This window comes from Xiphophorus maculatus, chromosome 21 (assembly GCF_002775205.1).
Source record: "Xiphophorus maculatus strain JP 163 A chromosome 21, X_maculatus-5.0-male, whole genome shotgun sequence".
NCBI lineage: Eukaryota > Metazoa > Chordata > Actinopteri > Cyprinodontiformes > Poeciliidae > Xiphophorus > Xiphophorus maculatus.
The window spans coordinates 13198403-13215951 of NC_036463.1; the positions used below are offsets into that span (position 1 = coordinate 13198403).

At 37.4% G+C, this 17549-nt stretch overlaps 1 protein-coding gene across 2 annotated transcripts in view; it reads left to right on the forward strand.

The window, feature by feature from the left end:
- sema5a (semaphorin 5A) overlaps positions 1–17549 on the forward strand; it is a 147661-nt gene that overhangs the window by 116437 nt on the left and 13675 nt on the right. For both annotated transcript variants that reach the window (XR_002751996.1, XM_023326557.1), the window contains exon 16: positions 2084–2309. Coding sequence is in view for 1 of the 2 variants with exons in the window: in XM_023326557.1 (XP_023182325.1) it covers positions 2084–2309 (226 nt within the window). In the remaining variant the exon portion in view is untranslated. The remainder of the gene's footprint in view (positions 1–2083; positions 2310–17549) is intronic.

The following is a 17549-nucleotide window of genomic DNA, read 5'->3' on the forward strand; positions in this document are numbered from 1 at the left end:
AGAAATGGGTGAACAAAATGTAAAGATGGATGGATGGATTTGAAGCAAGATCATGATGTGTGATTGGGTGGGAAAAAGGGAAGTGAGATGATGAAAAATAGGACTGCATAATATTTAAAGTATAAAGCTCTTTTTCCTCAGCTGACCTGTCAGGCTATCCCATGTGACGGGCTGACGGATGTGCAGAAAAGAACTCTTATCTTATTTTGTCAAGGTCTGGCAGTCACTCAAGTTCTACTCAGCATAAATAAACAAGTGGGGAGGAAAATGGCAGCCGTCTCACCTTCTCTTCAAGGGTGTCATTTACTTCACATTTGTCACTTCCTCAAACTCCGTATTTTCCGGCTGAGCATATGGTGGGGCAGGACTCCCATTTACCTGCTTAATGTCTCCTTGAATCATATAATCAAGCAGAATATTGGCTGAGGGAGATGGAGGAAATATATATAACTATGGCACTCCTGAATAACTCTCATGCATCATACTATTAGAGCTCCAGAGGTGTTATTCATTTTTACTGCCCAGCTCCCAAAATCAATCCTACGTGGGAGGAGGATTTGTTATTACTGTTGTGTTTTTTTTTTCTGTTTGGCTTTTTTGTAAAATTCATTGGCCACTGAATTGTCACTTTAAATTCATCACTCCATCCATCCCCAATGGTTTCAAATTAATCTTGATCAATGACCTTTTTCTTGGTTTGTTTGTTTTCTAATGAGAATTTTCCCTTGTATCTTGTTTGGATTGCAAGAAATATTTGACTAATGCTTTGATCTGGTAGATTCAGGAGAGATACTGAGTTAACAGTCCAATTCCCATTTTATTTTACACGGCTTAATAAAACCACATTGTTTCTACTCAAGCTGCCTGATTGCTAATGCTAAATGAGTCAATTTTTAGCCAAATGTGTACAGCCTTGAGAGTGGTCTAGTTTTCTTACTTGTTCTTGGCATTTTCCTCAAATGTGCCAACATAAAAGATGAGAGACAACTTATTTCAAGCCTTCAAAGTAAAAGCCTTGAACATATGCTTTGAGCATTAAATAAGATTTTAAAACTCATTAAAATCTTACTAGATCTGCTCCACTTACAAAAGTCTCAGTATGTTGAGGGGATGTCTGGGTGGAAGTGCCTTAGGTTGTAGATTATTCTCCTTTGCAAGGCTGTTGTTGGCACAATAAAAAATATGTTTTCTTTATTCACGCTCCAGTCATCTAATTCAAAAAACAAAACCAGACAAAACAGGAGTCAATATTTGAATGCAATAAGCTACATTTTCAGGGTGGATTTGGCAAGACTTTCAATGGCAGAGTCCATATAGTAATACTCAATATGCTGCTTAAACCACAAATGCATCCTCCTTCAATTGTGGCACCATTTAAGGGATAATAAACAAAAATAATAATGGGATAATAAACATTACAACATAGAAACTATGAACCAGACAGATTTTATTACTTTCTGTACTAAGTTTAGTTGTGTGAAATAAATGAACCATAGCAGGAAGAGATTTTTCCTTGATAATTGTTTCACTTGAATCATTCAATTCACATTTAATTATTACATGTAGAGATTGTCTCAAACACATGGCTGAACTTGTTTTATATTTATATACTGTATATATATAGACTCTCCAGTATTCACATTTCCAGTACTGTGCTCCAGAACATCCAGAGGATTTTTTTCAGAGTTTTTATGACGTCCAAATTATGATATCCAGTTTTACTGTTCAGTAATGTTTTAAAAGCATTTTAGGTGTGAGTTGTCTGACTCAATTGGAGTTAACAGGCTTTCAAGGTTGAGTGACAGTGAAAGCTTTGAAAAGTCTGTAGATGTCGCATAAAATAAGCTGTTTAATGTGATGAGTCACTGCTGAGACTTTCAACAGTGATTGTCCTCCTCATTATGCATGAGAAATACACCAGAAAACTCTGTCATGCTAATTATTGCCTAACTGATGTGATTACCTCTTCCTCCTCCAAATGCATCAGGTTCACCTACCTGTGAACGTGCTCAACATAAAGAGAAAAGCTCTCGGTTTAATGTGTTTATGCCATTTTCTTTCTTTTATTTCTCTGTGCCGACAGGAGTACCAGTCCTGCAACACCCTGCCATGCACCGACCTCAAGAAGACAACGCCCTGGACTCCGTGGACACCCGTCAATATTTCTGACAACGGCGGCCACTATGAGCAGCGTTTCCGCTACACCTGCAAAGCACGCATCCCTGACCCAAGTCTCCTGGAAGTGGGGAGGCAGAGGATTGAGATGCGCTACTGCTCCAGCGACGGATCCACTGGCTGCTCCACTGACGGTGAGTGAGCGCGGAGACAGATGGGCTCTTTCCAGCCAGATAAGCCTCTGGATGTTTCCATTATCTAATTCCAGCTGGCTCCCCACATCTCTACAGGCTGGTTGCTGTCCTATTAATTTGCTTATTGTGTAAAACTTTTCCGCCTATGCATATCCTGAAAAAGTTAAATGAGACTTGAATAACTTGTCTCTTGTGTTTCTGATCCCATCCTTGGTGACATTATCAGTGCATCAAAGCAGGCAAGACATGTTAATGAACTTCCAATCCACAAAGCTCATCATGAGTTTAAAACCAACTTCAGCTCTCATGCTTTTTCTGTGCACACAAAAAAACACACCCACACGCAGGCACGCACACACATCCAGATGAAATCAGATATTTTACACATACTACATAAAAGAGACACAGCCTTTTTTTCTCACATCCTGACACTTAATCAGACTAAATCAACCCAGTTTAAATCAGCTAGTGTTACCAAAGTGAATTCTGTGAGGCCACACAAGGAAGCAGTGTGTTTTAAGATAACATGCTTTCCATTAAACTGAGGCCTACCTGTTGGATCTATTTTAAGACAACATGGAAAGCATGTTGTCTTAAAATAGATCCTCAGGTAGGCCTCAGTTTAATTAATATGGTATGAATTAACATATTAAGCTTTCAAAGCTTTGAGGGAAGCATCTGGCCTTTCCCAAATTCTAAAACGGCATACTCTATGTAAGCCTCTAAATTTAAAGAGAATAATTTTCCCTCTCAGACACTTTTGACCTGAAATAGGAAAGGTTTAATCTAGTTAAAAGTGATATGGTAATGACAAATATCGTCCTTTTAAGCAGTGTAGGTAAACATCTAGCTTTATCTGTAACGAATGGGAACAGTTGACTTATTTTCTCACATTTTATTCATCTTGCAGCTGCTCCTGTTTGCACCACACATTCGGCAGCACCCCTGACAATTTCAGAGTTGTAAATGTTTGTACAACCAGTTCGCTAATTGACAAGTTGTTTATGTGCTTAGATGAGGTATTTGTATCTGAAAGGAAGCACCGCACAGCATCATAAAAAGAGGTTAAAAAAAAAAAGCTACAGCAGTTAAAGTTTGTTTATAGTGTTGCTCTGCGCCTCTGTTGGGGGAAAAAAATAAATGCTTTTTAGAGAGTCAGACATAGCACCTTGGTAAGCTGTAGTGGTGGCCTCCCCTTCCCTTTGACTTCATTTTCATCTCTGGGTGGTCTGCCACCATCACCACCCCATGTGTGTGCTGCGGTAATCACTGAGGTTATCCTTAATGCACACTATCGCTGGGATTGATCTTTTTGATCTTTCTCATCTTCCTCATTTCTTGTTGCTAATAGCTGTCTTTGCGTTGGAGCTGCCAAAGGAACATGTTGTTCTCGTCTCACTTTGAAGCTACAGCTTAAATGTTCCTGAAGGGCTTTAAATGATCACTGACAAGCACAGAGGAAACCTGACTGCGGAATCAAAGTTTTATGAGGAGTGACAGCCGCACACATTGGATATTTAGAGAACAAAGAGTTGAGTTTTAATAGGTCTGTCTTGACTGGGATTAGTGGGAGGAGGTAACAGACAGAATGTGTTTCATTATAGGTTGTCACCACCGGTCTGACATCAGATTAGCTTCAGCGTTAATTACAGCAACGAAAAAGCAAAAGGCTTGTGTGCTCAGTTGTCACTTTTGGCTACTTGTGTAATTTAGAAGTAAGCAACTATCAGTCCCGTGTTGGCAGATACAGTAGCTTTGTGTTCTTTGTGAAGTTTTTTTAATGTTACAACAACAAACTTGAATTTATTTTATTGTATTTTATGTTTGTGTTTATGGTGCCTTTTACTGTCCTACATTCAAATAAAATCTTGTACAGCCAATTGCTTTTGGCATTAGACCTAACGCCTAATAGCCCCATAAAGACTAAGAAACACAACAGACCCGTCAGGAAAAAAAGGTTATGTAGATGTTTAAGACAAGTTTAAATTGGAAAACCACATCCCAACCTCAGAAACTCTAGTAAAGAAAGAGACCAATGGCAGCTCTGGAGGAGGTGCTGATATGCAGCAGTGTGTTCTTTATTTTTAGCTATTTGTTTACCAGTGAGTTACAAGGGCGGGCCGGGAGTCCCAGGAGTCCCAGGAGCTTGGTTTGGGGATGCCTTTCATCCAACTACACAATGGATGAAAATACACTACGATTTTAAAACAAAAGAACTGTAGTTGCTGTATAAAAACTTTTTTTCAATCAAAACTACTCTGTGTTTATGCATTTAATGTCATAATAAACAAAAATCAGCCAACAATAGTTCATTAAATAAGCAGTTTAAAAATATTACTGAACAAAAAACAATATCTGAAGCCATACAGACTTATTACATCATGAAAACCCCAACAAAAAGAAACTATTGTAACTTTGATCGGCATGACAATAACTTTAGACTAGAGCAATTAGTCAAAACCTAACATTTTAACATATACTTTCAATTAATTTTCCTCTAATATTTCTCATGACAGGTCTGGTAAAATAGTTTTACTCAGTGAGTCTTTCTCCCTTTTAACACTTTTTTCTAAAATGTTTTCTTTTGTAATAAAATAAATATATGCCTTTTTGTGGTCAGCAAATATGGATTAATTTTAATTGATCCAACAGATTTATTATTTCTGAACATATGATGCAATATTGTTGTTAGGTTGTCTTTAAAGTTCTGTGTGCCACGGTCACATCCAATAACACAATACAACACATGCCAAGTCAAGGAAGGAATGACGGAGCCATTTAAGCAATGTTTGCTAATCTGCTGTTGTCCTGCTGCTTGGTCCTGTGTCGTCATTGACACTGATAATTATCTGATAATTTGGGCATTTGGTTGGATCTATTTGATTCTCTGAAAGAATTTCTTTAAACATTTTATGGAAGAAACTCCCACTTAGAGGATAACGCCATCTCTTGCTCTACTAAATAACACTCCTTCTGTTAGTTTGAGGGTATAACCTAGATGAGTAAGTGCAAGATATTGGTGTGCAGCTCTGCTGTTTCCCAGGTCGATTGTTGATTTCTAGACCTCAATATGACTCAGGTCTCTAAGGGGTGTTAAGTCATATTTGTCGAAAGGGAGGATGAACATCACTGGTCCACTACCTCATTTCAACCACTATCAAACAAACCATCCATCTGGAGACCACTGGTGTGTGTGTATTAGTGGGCGTAGGTAGGGCAGGGCTAATATGTGTGGATTTACACATATCAGTGAGAACTAAAGTTTTTCTTTTGTTTTTTGCTGCCAGAGGCATTTATTTTACAAAGCCCTTCTCCTGCTGTCCCTCCCCCAGCAATGGATTGGGTGCCCAATCATCGAGAGACAGCACTTAACCTTTCCTAAACTAAGAGGCTATCATAAGATAATTACCCCCACAGCAGTGGTGTGTATTGATGTCCACTGCTGGAGCAATTGACACAGAGATGCCTCTGAGATAAACAGTCAAAAGGAATGATGTGCCACTTCATAAAGATTTGTCATCTTCACTAGCTATCTTGGAATTGATTAAAGCTCTCTGCGAAATAGAACAGGTTAATGCATGAGGTGTAATATATATATGTATATGTGCATTCACTACTTCTGAAAAAGATCTAATTTCTTCGTTTAGGATTGTCTGGTTAATGGTCGATCAAGCTAAAAATCACCATATTCTGGTCACGAGCTACATTTTTAACCTCAAACTAATCCCTAACAACAGTTTTCTTAGTAAAGACACTGATTTCCACTATAAACATATTTCAGAATGAACTCATACTCTTCCCACTTTACGTCATTTAGTTACTTGTTTGCTTTGGTGTCGTTCAGTCCCTCCCGTTTGTACTGATGTTGCTTCGTGGTTACATTTAACTTCCCCTCTGCAGAGCTGGAGTTGGTTTTTATATTTTATTTTTGTCTGCTGCTTGCTTGGGCAAAATGTCACTATGTTTGAGGATCACAGCAATCAGATCTACGTGACATTTGGACGATTCGGGTAGCATTCAAAGACATGGCAGATGTTATTGATCACACCTGGGAGGAACATGTGCGCCATGTAGATAAGGAGAATTAATCCCATGTCAATACAGAGACTAAATTATCATTTGAGTTATGTTCACCAGCTTCCTGACCTCCCAGCCTGTTTTGTAGTTGCTGTGTGCCACATTGTCTCCCATACTAAGATCCCTATCTATCTCTATTATGAGTCCTAAATTATGGATATAATTTAAACAAGCATATACAATGAGCCTTTACATAATAGACTGCCCTGTTTCATATCACTGATCATGGCTTAATGATAGCAATGACTTAATTACTGGCTATCTGCAGTGTTTAAAAGACCTCTCTTGTCTTTTAAACCTAGTGATTAGTGCGGTTGCAGCTTTTATTCTTTCTTCTTATCACATTTCGCAAGCATGAGAACAAACTATTATTTAATCCAAAATAAAGATACATATTTTTAATACTGAACGCAATTTTGCTTTCCTTTTTTATTTTCACTCACTCCTATTAGGACATTTTTCACATTGAACAGAAATATTTTCACTGGAGTGTTTTTAATGCTTAGCTCTGCTTTCTTTATAGTACTGTACATCCCAGGAGCTTAACGTTTTACTCCTAGTTACCCAGACAACAAATAGATGAAAAAAAAAAATAAAAACAAACAAACTGAACACCAACTTACACTGTATTTCTCATGGAATCAAGATTAATTCATCGTGAGTAGTGATTGTATTATTAGTCCACAGCTGAAAAGTTGAAGAACAAGTTTACATGGTTTTCAGCTAGGTTTTTGTTGTTGTTGTTTTACAATAAAAAATCTGAAGATATTGCATTTATGATCAGCCTCCCGCTTACTTCAATAAATTATTAAATATGTTTTATTATTAGTTATTAATTATTAAATAAAGATCCAGAATTACCTTCTGAAGTCTCCTGATTAGCAAAAAGGTTTTACCTGTGAGCAGCATATTCCCATTTACCCTTAAGGTGTGCTGTTATATTTGAAGGTTAATCCTCAAGTCAACGCCTAGCAGGATATAAAAATAAACTAAACATTAAGAAAAATGGGCTGCAGTGATTTGACTCGATATAAATTGAACAATAACATATTATATAAATAACAATAAAGTGACTTATAAAATCCATAATTAAAAGAAAAAGACTGGCTGAGCAGGAAATAAATATAAATGAGAAAAGCTATCAAGATAATGCAGAGATCAATGGCTCTGGAGGAAGAATCTGTCGACTATTAATGGCTCACGTTACAAATCCAGTTATTATGGAAATGAGGCTTGAAGACAATGTTTGAAATGAAAAGTTAAATAAGCTCAAGTGGATGCTTTGCACAGTGGAGGACATAAAGAAGATGCTCTGGTCAAATGAGATCAAAATGAGATATTCTGTCTTATGCAAAACCCTACATTTGGCAAAAGAATTAGCACTGCACATTTCACTCAATACACCATCTCCACTATGAGATATGGTAAATGCAGCATCTTACTGTGGGATGCTTTTGCCTTGTAGAGATCGTGACACTACGAAGTTGAAAAGGTGGTTTTACTAAGTATTAAAGCAAATTTATTATCTAGATTGTTTTCAAACAATGTTTGAAAACTTTTTGGAAAGCACTCAATGTGTTTTACTTGTATATTTCACGAAGAGGCTGTGTGCATTTTGCCGTGACACTATATGATTTCATATTTACTGACAGGAGATTATACTAAAACAGACATAATGTTGTTTTATTAGTCACCATATATGTTTTTCTTTTGTTTTTGTGTTTGTGACATTCTTGAAATGTCATCCACCAGTTTCAAATTCAAAACTACTCTTTACCTACATAGCTTCACAACAACAATGAGGTGGATAAATTAATAATCATCTACCTCTAGATAGCATACAGATTAAATTCACCCTTCTCCTATTTGATGAAATCATGTATTTGTACATCATTATTTAGTCTCTGTTAAAAATAGATATCAAGTGTTATTAATACTGTTGGTAACTGCTCCATGAAGGAGCAGTTCTTTTATTTATTTCACACCTCTTGTCTTCGAAACATACTCCTGCTGAATTTGCTGAATAAATATTCAAAATATTCATTCAGCCTAGTTTTATGATGAACTAGTAATAGCAAACCCTGAGAATTATGTGTATTCATCCCAGCAGCTCATCATTTGCATGTGACAAAAACAGAGGCAGACACACGAGGGGGCAAAAGAAAGCAGAGGAAAGATGAAAGGCATTTTTGTTGAAGGCTGTGAGTTTGTAATTTTCCTGGTGAGTGTCAATGAATGATGTCTTCATTTTTTTTTGTTTCTCAGGAAGAAACAGTGGTGTGTCAGCAGCCTGATGTGTTTTACTTCAGCTGATCTGGTGCCAAGGCCAGGGTCCTCTTATGGCTGTGAGATTAGTTTTTCCTGCGCTGATGTCATGAGCAGGCATTAGACATGCGATGGTGCTTAGAGCCGACTCTGACAGATGAATGCTGTTCCACTACCCTTATTGTTTGTCTGTCATTCAGCTGCACTCCATCCTCCCTTTTCTGTGGCATCGCTCTGTTTCTAAGTCAAGACCTGTGTACCTTATTGAAATTATACAGCATGTGGTATCTGAGGTACCTCTGTCTGTAGTAAACTACCACAAATGACATTCATGACAGTGTGTTTTGGTGTCCATTTGTTTCAAACATATGATGTAATGACACCAATAAGGGTAAATCTGTGGGGAGATTGCATTATGCTCAACCCTGTAATGACATAGCATTCAATCATCCCTTTTGTCACTCTTTTTAAAAAGTCTTAAAATCCCTAAAATACCTGCTTCTTTTTTGAAGTATCATAATCTCATTCTAACAAAGTTTAAAAACAAAGTTATTCCATCGTGGTGGGGGAAAATCCATGTTAACATATATGTTTTATTTCTTAAAACTATATGTCATGTCTATGGACACATGGGCTAGATGTCAATACTTTGCACAGTCATCATTCACTATTCTAACTGTGGTCTCTCTGCTTCTTGGAGAATTCATGAAGAGAGAGGGATCTTCCACCTCCTCGCTTTGCAGATGATCACGTTTAAAATTGCAGGATAGGAACAGTTTTCTCCAATGACAATAGAATCCAGTTGACATGTATAGACCATCAAAAAGTTGGTATGGAGACTTATTAATATCAATGAGCCACTCTTCTTGTGTCTAAAGAGAAATGTACAGTGAGCCTCGTCTATAGGTAATCGGAGTTTAAATCCATGACACCTGAAATATTCTAGACTGTTCAATATTCGGTCTTACCAGTCATTTACAATTGTGGTGATCCATCAGAATCCTTTCAAATGGAACAGGAACCCCAATGTGATAGTAAGAGAGACTGCATTGAACTAAGAAAAACCTACAGTAAAACCAATGCTGCTTGTCAAAAATGCTTTTCGAGCAAAGCAAGTTGTGATGCATTCAGCTTAACAATGAAGATCAGGAAGTATTTTTGGTACTCGATCTGACTGGGAGATGCTTTCTACTTTTGTCTCATCTGACTTTGGTTCACTTTCTGATCACCACCCCACAGCAAACAGTGAAGATTTGTTCTCAAAAAAGCGACGGGGGGTTGGATGTTTGTTCAGTACAAGCAAGTCTACTTTGAAGAACAAAGTCCAGTTATTTTTACCTCCTCTTACAAACACAATAACATGCACCCAAAAGTGCAACTATTACTGTCTTCAGTGTCATCTGTTGTTGCATTGGGAAGCGAAACAGGCTGAGTTCCCCCCTTCTGGTATTGTCAGTTCACTTAAACAAAAAAATCCTGACTTGTTTGATGAGAACCAAAAAACGTTTTTTCTGTTTGACGTTTGGGCTTGATAGATCAATGGAAAGATGAACATACACTTCTTTTTCCATATTAAATAAAAATATTTTAAAAGTCAAAGAAAAGTAATTTTTTTACCTTCAGCATACTTTTTCTTTTCCTTTTTTGTCCTTACAAGGAAACAGTAAGTACATTGTTTCATTTTGAAATCAGATTTTTTTTTTTTTAAATGGCCAGAAGGTACAACATTAAAGTATGTGAATCGTTTTATCTGTAAGATACAAAGTTTCTAAGAATGCCTTTAAATAGAGGATCAAAAGGAATTTCTTTTGATGTATTTTTTAGAAAGTAGATATTTGAGAAAATTAAGATTGTGCCACTGCTAACTGTGGTTTTTGCCTGAAGCCAAAATAGCAAAAATTTCACCTTGTTTTACTATATTTTGTTTTCTATATTTGACTTGACGCACCACAGGTATGTCAACATAGTTCTGATCGTGAACTTGTTGCAGATACATGCACTTTATTTGGACTTTGCAGTAAGATTTTCCTGAGTTCCCGGTCCAAACCTAAAATGCCACAAGAGTTCTCCCCATAGATTGTCATCTGGAAAGTGGAAAGCAGCTGAATGAAAGTGCATTGCCAGATTTGCTAAGAATATGCTTAATAACTTATGAGGATATCGGAATTGAAACAAATAGGTAAATGTTTCAGAACTCCCTGAGCTCTTGCTAATTTTAGAACTCATTCTCATTCAGCTTTTTTACCAAATAGTAGGAAATTGAGTGGGGTGGATCAAATACTTGGATCCAGAGAATATCTGTTCCAGCTGCAAAGGTATGTGATCGATTGCAGCCCATTCCTAGCTTAGTGCTGTGCAGTGCAAACAATCCTCTGCAGATTTCCAGAGCAGACCGAATGATGCCAGTCAGCAAGCTCCTCGATGAGTAACAGGAAAATCTTTTTGATGAGTGTACTGGACTCCATGCAGAGCCTCCACCTTGTCAAACCTTCTTGTTTAACAGTCCGTGTCAAGCCCAAATCTTCAGCAGATATTAATCCCAAAAAATCTGAAGCAGCTGACCCTCTCTTTTGCTTTTCCTGTTGTATAGATGGAGGGTTGCCAACCTCCCCTCACCCCACGTTGGGCCTCAAGCCTGCTCCTCAGTTTTGCTGACATTGAGCAGATGTTTTTTCTCCTTGCACCTCAATGTCAGAGCTCACACCTCCACCCTGTAAGCAGACTCTGCTCGGTTTGTGATGATGGTAGGCAGTGTTGGAGCTGTGCATGCATTTTCGTCACTTATCCAATTCCAGAAAACAGACTATGTCGTCCTCATAAACAACACATTGTTCTCACTCGTTTCTATGCAATAACATATATTTTGATCATGCATATTAGTCTGTGAATTGTTAATCTGCTGTTGTATAGTGTAGGTTTCCTGCAAACAATCTTTACGGTTTCTCCTGATTGTTTTGACTTTGCATTGTGTAACCTGTCAGGTGACGGAGCGTGTTTCCCATTAAAATCTCATAAGCTGTACTTTATTCACATCTTCTATTGAAGCTGGAAAGTTGCAGTAGAGCAAACTCCATGTGTCACCTTGCCGCAGGAACCTACACTATGCATGCACTCAGATGGTGATGCAGAAAGTGGCTAAATGGGTTTTTTATGTTGGTTTGCAGCCAGGTTCGTTTTTCATTCCGTTCACCAAATTGGACACAAATTAGAAAATTGATTAGTCCCAGGGTATTTTTCACAGAGAATATTTGATCAATAGGATTAATTTCACTTCGATTTGGCCTGCAACTAGAAGTGATTTTTGATGTATCCTTCATTATGGAGACAGTGTCACACCTGAGTGCATTTCTTGAAAATCATACTCATAAGTCTCATGTTTTATTTCAGAGGTTTTAATATGCAGCTATGGTTCCAGTGTAAGAAAAATAATTCAGGCCTTCAGCTTAATGCATTAATGGATTTGCGATCAAACTTCTATGAAGGCATGCAAAGTGTCTGATTAGAAAGGTTACCAAGGGTTACACCCATTATCTCTGTTCAAGGCTTTAGTTTTTTGTTAATACACTTAAGACAGGCCTGCCTTGTTGTCATGAGAACATGCAGTCTATGGAAGTGAACCAATTTAGCTTTCATGAATAGAAAATAAACTCAGAAAAAATGTTACGTGAAAAACAGTTTTAGAGTTTATCTAACTGATGTTGTGCGTTATGAAAAGCAGCAGTGCTATGCAGATTTAAACCAATTTATTGGAAGTGTCTAATCATTTACACTGTTCCTAAAATCCTTAAAATGTACCTTTGAGTTTTAGCTCATTAAAATTTTAATGAGCTAAAACTCATTAAAATTGCTTAATGATTTTAAACAAGAAAGTGTGTGGTGATAATAATTTAATACATTATTTTGCTTAGTTTTTTTTGTCAGATTTGTATCATCTAATTCTTGTGTGAGAATCCCCTTTTTCTTTGTTTTGTAGATAGATTCGGATTCTTGGATTGCTGATGGCTTCTTGCACTGAAATGTTAAGTCAAATGTTGACCGTATTAAAGTGACATTTAATAACTTAAATGTTACTTTAACATTTACTTTAACATTTAAAATAAATGTTAAAGTAAATGTAAGGACGTATAACCTTAGAAAATTAGGTCTATTGGACTTTCCTCGTGTAAATTTAATTATTGCAAATGTAGCTCTTACTGTTGTGTCAATAATTTTTTGAAGGTGTATACTCCATAACTTAAATTTTCCACAACAAACACTATGACTCAAGCAATTGCTAGGAACATTCAATTACACTAATTTATAATGCATAATGTCTCCATATTTCATGAAATGTGTAATATAGGGACATAATCTCATGTACCCATGTCCTGTTTCTGTTTCTGGATTTTTTTCTGATTAAAAATAATCCCGAAACAGCCACGAGGTCCATGATTACAAAGCAGCAGTATATTCAGTGTTTGTTGATGCTGCGTTAAGTAATTCTGCCTATAGTTTATTACTGAGGTTGTAATGAGCAGTTGTAGTATATGGGACTCCTTTCCTCGTAATACAATCCAATATAGCCAGTGTAGCTTTGGACTGCATTAAATAAACAGATGTTCCCATAAAGTGGTCGATGGCCAGGCTATTTGTGTTTCCGTGCATGTCTGTGGGGGCCCTCATGAATTTGCAGGGTTGTGTTTTATTTTGCACTCTGACAAACCTTATTTGGGTAAAAATCTCCTGGGAGCGCTTCTTTGGACAGCACAGAAAATACTGTCACGTTGTGCGACTGCAAACAGTCCGAACCCTCTAATTTTCACAAGATGTAACATTGGCACTTTCACACATGCATGTTGGAAGAAATTGGTTCGTCCACAGGGGGACATTGATAATCTCAAAGGTAAAGTAAAAGGGGAGGACAAGTAATGGCAAGCCAACATGCAGTGTAGAATGTAAGGCAGCTTGAGAGGCAGGTTTTTTTCTCTCTGTGTGATCTTTTAGCATTTTTTGTTGATGAAACTTGACAGCAGATCTCTGCTCTCTGCTGAAAGTGGTGATTTTGCTACTCTGTCTCTCACTTCCTCTTGTTTTAGAAGCAGATATGGTTTACAGATGTCATTTCATCTTGGTGTCCATCTAATTTTTTTTGTTTTCATGTTTTTGATTGATGTCCATACAGTACACAAGATTGCACAGTTTTGCCCTCATTTAACCCACCTCTCTGCACTAAGGTTTTTTGGGCTTTTGTTTTTATTTTGCTTGTGAGCTGGATGTGATGTTCAGCAGGTGAGGTGTTTTGATGTTGTACTCTGTCCGTATTGAAGCTAGCTCATCAGGAGAGTGAGGATTAATTCCTTTCGGCTGTGTGAGGTTCTTGGTGAATCAATAGATCTAGCTTCGACCTATTTTTAAAGAAAAGGCTCCTGCTGTTTGTTTTGGGAGTAAAGGGGGTAACTTAATATGTAAAGTACTTCAAAGCAACCGTAAAGTGGAGATGCTAACGTCTGAGCAGAGCATGAAGTGAGACAAGGATACAGGTGTTTTCAGCGATGAAAAAAGTGAGGCGAATAGAGTTATATCAGGTAGCTCTGTATCAAAAAATTAAAAACAAGTACTTTTAGACCATATAATATGTGGTAAGAAGATTGTGACTTGCTAACTGCAATTAAAGCTTTTAGGTGTTAAATCAGGATTTACAGAAATTCTTGTGAATTACTACATGGTTAAGAAAATTGTGGTGCGTGAGCTCTGATCAACGTGAACAGATGTCATGACTGACTTTCACTGTATGCAGTTATGTCCATCCTCAACATGTACTTTGATGCTTTCAAAGCAGAACATTGCCCTCTGCAAAAACAAAACGATGTCACTGCATTTAGAGTGATCAAAGGAAAGTGTTGCTTTAAAAAAAATGCATTTTTCTTTGTTGAAAGGAAATTATTTAGAGTGGAAAAAGTACGAAATATACCAAAATATTTTGTCTCACCTCTGAACAGTCTTGTCCTAGGCAAGGCAAGTTTTCTTAGTGTATATGCATACACCTGTCAATCCAAAGTACTTTCTATGCTATTTACTCAAAAGAGGAAAAGAAAACAGCAAAAAAGAAATGCATACCAGAATATTAATGAAGTTCTTATTACACTTCTAATTTATTTTGAAAGTAGAAAAAAAAATAGAAGATAGCTCATGCTGTGGCATAAGCGGAGATGGAAAAAACATGGAGAGTTCAATTTGCTGCAGCAATTGACAACATAATCGTTATAATTATGAGGACAATATCAATAATTAAAAACTGAATCCTCTTTAAAAAATCTTTTTAGTAATCCAGTTACGTTGCTACATTCTGGTACTCACAGCTGAATGTAAGCTTTCCCTAAATGATGTCAGTTCATAGATCATCGGGCAGATAATTTATTTTGGCGTTTCCCCCGAATTTTTCACTTAGCCTCTCCAATAAGAAAACTCAAAGGTTTCCTAGTACCGTAAATTTTTCGTAGAAGTTGTATCACAAGTCTGATAACACACAATGTGCTTCCTGCTTAAGAACAGTAATTTGTTCATCAATTCAGGTTTTTTAACATTTATCTCTCTATCTTGGAAAGGCAGCCTGAATAGAAACATCAGTGCAGTTTTTGTTGTACCTGAGGGACGCAGCATCAAGATTGGTAAAAGAGCCAATCTCACCTTAATGTGTTTCTGTAAAACAAGCTCCATTGTTGTTTTTCTTCTTCTGCTCATAATGTGACGACATTACGATTTTATGCCACCCTCTGACTGGTACTGTTGCTGACACACAAACAGTATTGTCACAAAGATTTGGGCTGTCCAGAAACTCATAACAGCCCCTACTAGAAGATGCAGCTGACAAAATGTACGTCATCAGCCAGACAGAGTAGAAGATGAAGAATTGTATGTTTATATTTATTCCAATAAAGCTTTATGTAAAGGTCATGTCCACATTTGAGAAGACTGTTCATGATTCACTCCATTGCCTTCAGAGAGGTGGTCTAGTCTTTCAGGTCCCAGAGGGCTTGATAAAGAGCACAGGTCAAAGTGGAAGTTGGGACTGTCCATTCCACTGCCTCCTCAGAATCGATAAAAAGCAAGGGCCCCTGGAGTCCTCTGTGGGCTTGTCAGCGCTCAAGGCAGCGTGATGCCAGGTTAGCTGGCCTGTGCACCGGCAAGGTCAGCCACAGTTATGAAGAGGTCGTGGATTTGCGCCGGGTAAACACATCGTGCTCTCCCTGAGAATACAAAGCAGAAGCGCAGTGATAACTGTCAGTGAAAAGAGGACGTTGACGAAACGGCAAGGCCAGGTTGGAGGACGGGGAAAAGGGAGTTGAGACGGAAAATACGGAGCACGTTAATAACGGCAAAGAAAGAAGGAGAATAGTGGGGATAAAAAGAGGCAATAAGGAAGCTAAGTGAGACAGTAACTGCATGTAATAAAGGAAAAATTAACAAGAATCTGGATGTTTTTTCTGTCCTTTTGAACAGCGGGTGAATTATATTCCCACTCAAAAAGAAAGCAGCGCAGGTGCAAAGGGTGAATATCCACCTTAAAACACACCAACAATGTTTAGTGAGGGATTCATCAGAGAAGTGCATGGACAGTGATTCTCTTTGCCTAGAGGGGATTCTCATTGAGTCAAACAGATGGATTTCCTCATTTCGGTCAACGCAAAAAGCTATCCCTCTCTGATCATCCTGATGTCTCCGTCTGAACACAGAGCTGATTAATGCATGCAGTGATTACAGTTTAATTGAAAGTACGTTTTTGGATTTCATTTAAAAACTCACAGCCTGACTGGTTCCAGATGAGAGATCTCTGATTAGTCAACTGATGTCATCCATGTAGGATCTCTAGAATGAAAACAAATGAAAAGAATTACATGACGGATCACATTTTTGACACAAAGTATATCGAGAAAAACGTCTACAGCCCTGCGAGTAGCAAACAGTTGGATCGGGGGGAAAAGTGGAAGCATGCTCAGTTGGGTTTAATTAGACTGATCAAAGTAGAGGTGACGTACTGTCAGGGGTTAATGTGTGAGCCCTCTGGGACTTTGCTGTTGACACAAACTGGAATATCTTAGAAAGGAATGTTGTGGAAGATGAACAAATACAAATCTTACATGTCAAAATAAGCAGGTCAAACAGCTTTATATATAGTTTTTTTTTTTAAATATAACTACAGTTGTTTTTTCAGTCAATTTGGTATATTCCTCGAATCATCCTCAACTTTTGCAAAAGAGTCATTTGTACAAACAGCAAAAACCCCATGGCTTACCTACAAAATGGCCTACCTTCTTTTTCAAAATCCTCAGCCCATCTCTCAAAAGTAAATATCTGTATCTTTGAACACGTCAGTGCCTCTGAATGACATGTTCTTGTTTCACTGTGTTTAAATTATAGTCAAATTGAAATATAGCAGTGTAATGTGGAGGGATGTTCTCATGTAAACTATGACCAACATTTTGATGACAATTGTTATAAGTTGTAAATGTGAAAATTTCAAGACTGTTTGTCCTGTAATTTGTCAAAAATCATTTATTTGTTATATGTGTGAAATGATATTTTGTCTGATCAAAGCAAATTTGCATGGTTGGTAGAACTCAAGTCTTGAATGAGTGAATTATCCTGTGTTCTTTCCATTATGTGGTGATTTTCATTTATATTTTAGTTACTTTTTTTTTAAAGACAACTTTACAGATACATTAAAAAACATCAAAAAGTAGCACCTCTTACTCTTTCACCACAGATTGACTTTGGTCAAATGCACATCGCTGCCTAGAATAGAGTGAAGTGTTAAAAATCCAGTTACATATCTTTCAAATGATTCACTATGGTGAGACGCACTCTGTCCTGGAATTTGAGCATCTCATTATTAGCCTTGTACAAATCTCTGTACCTCGC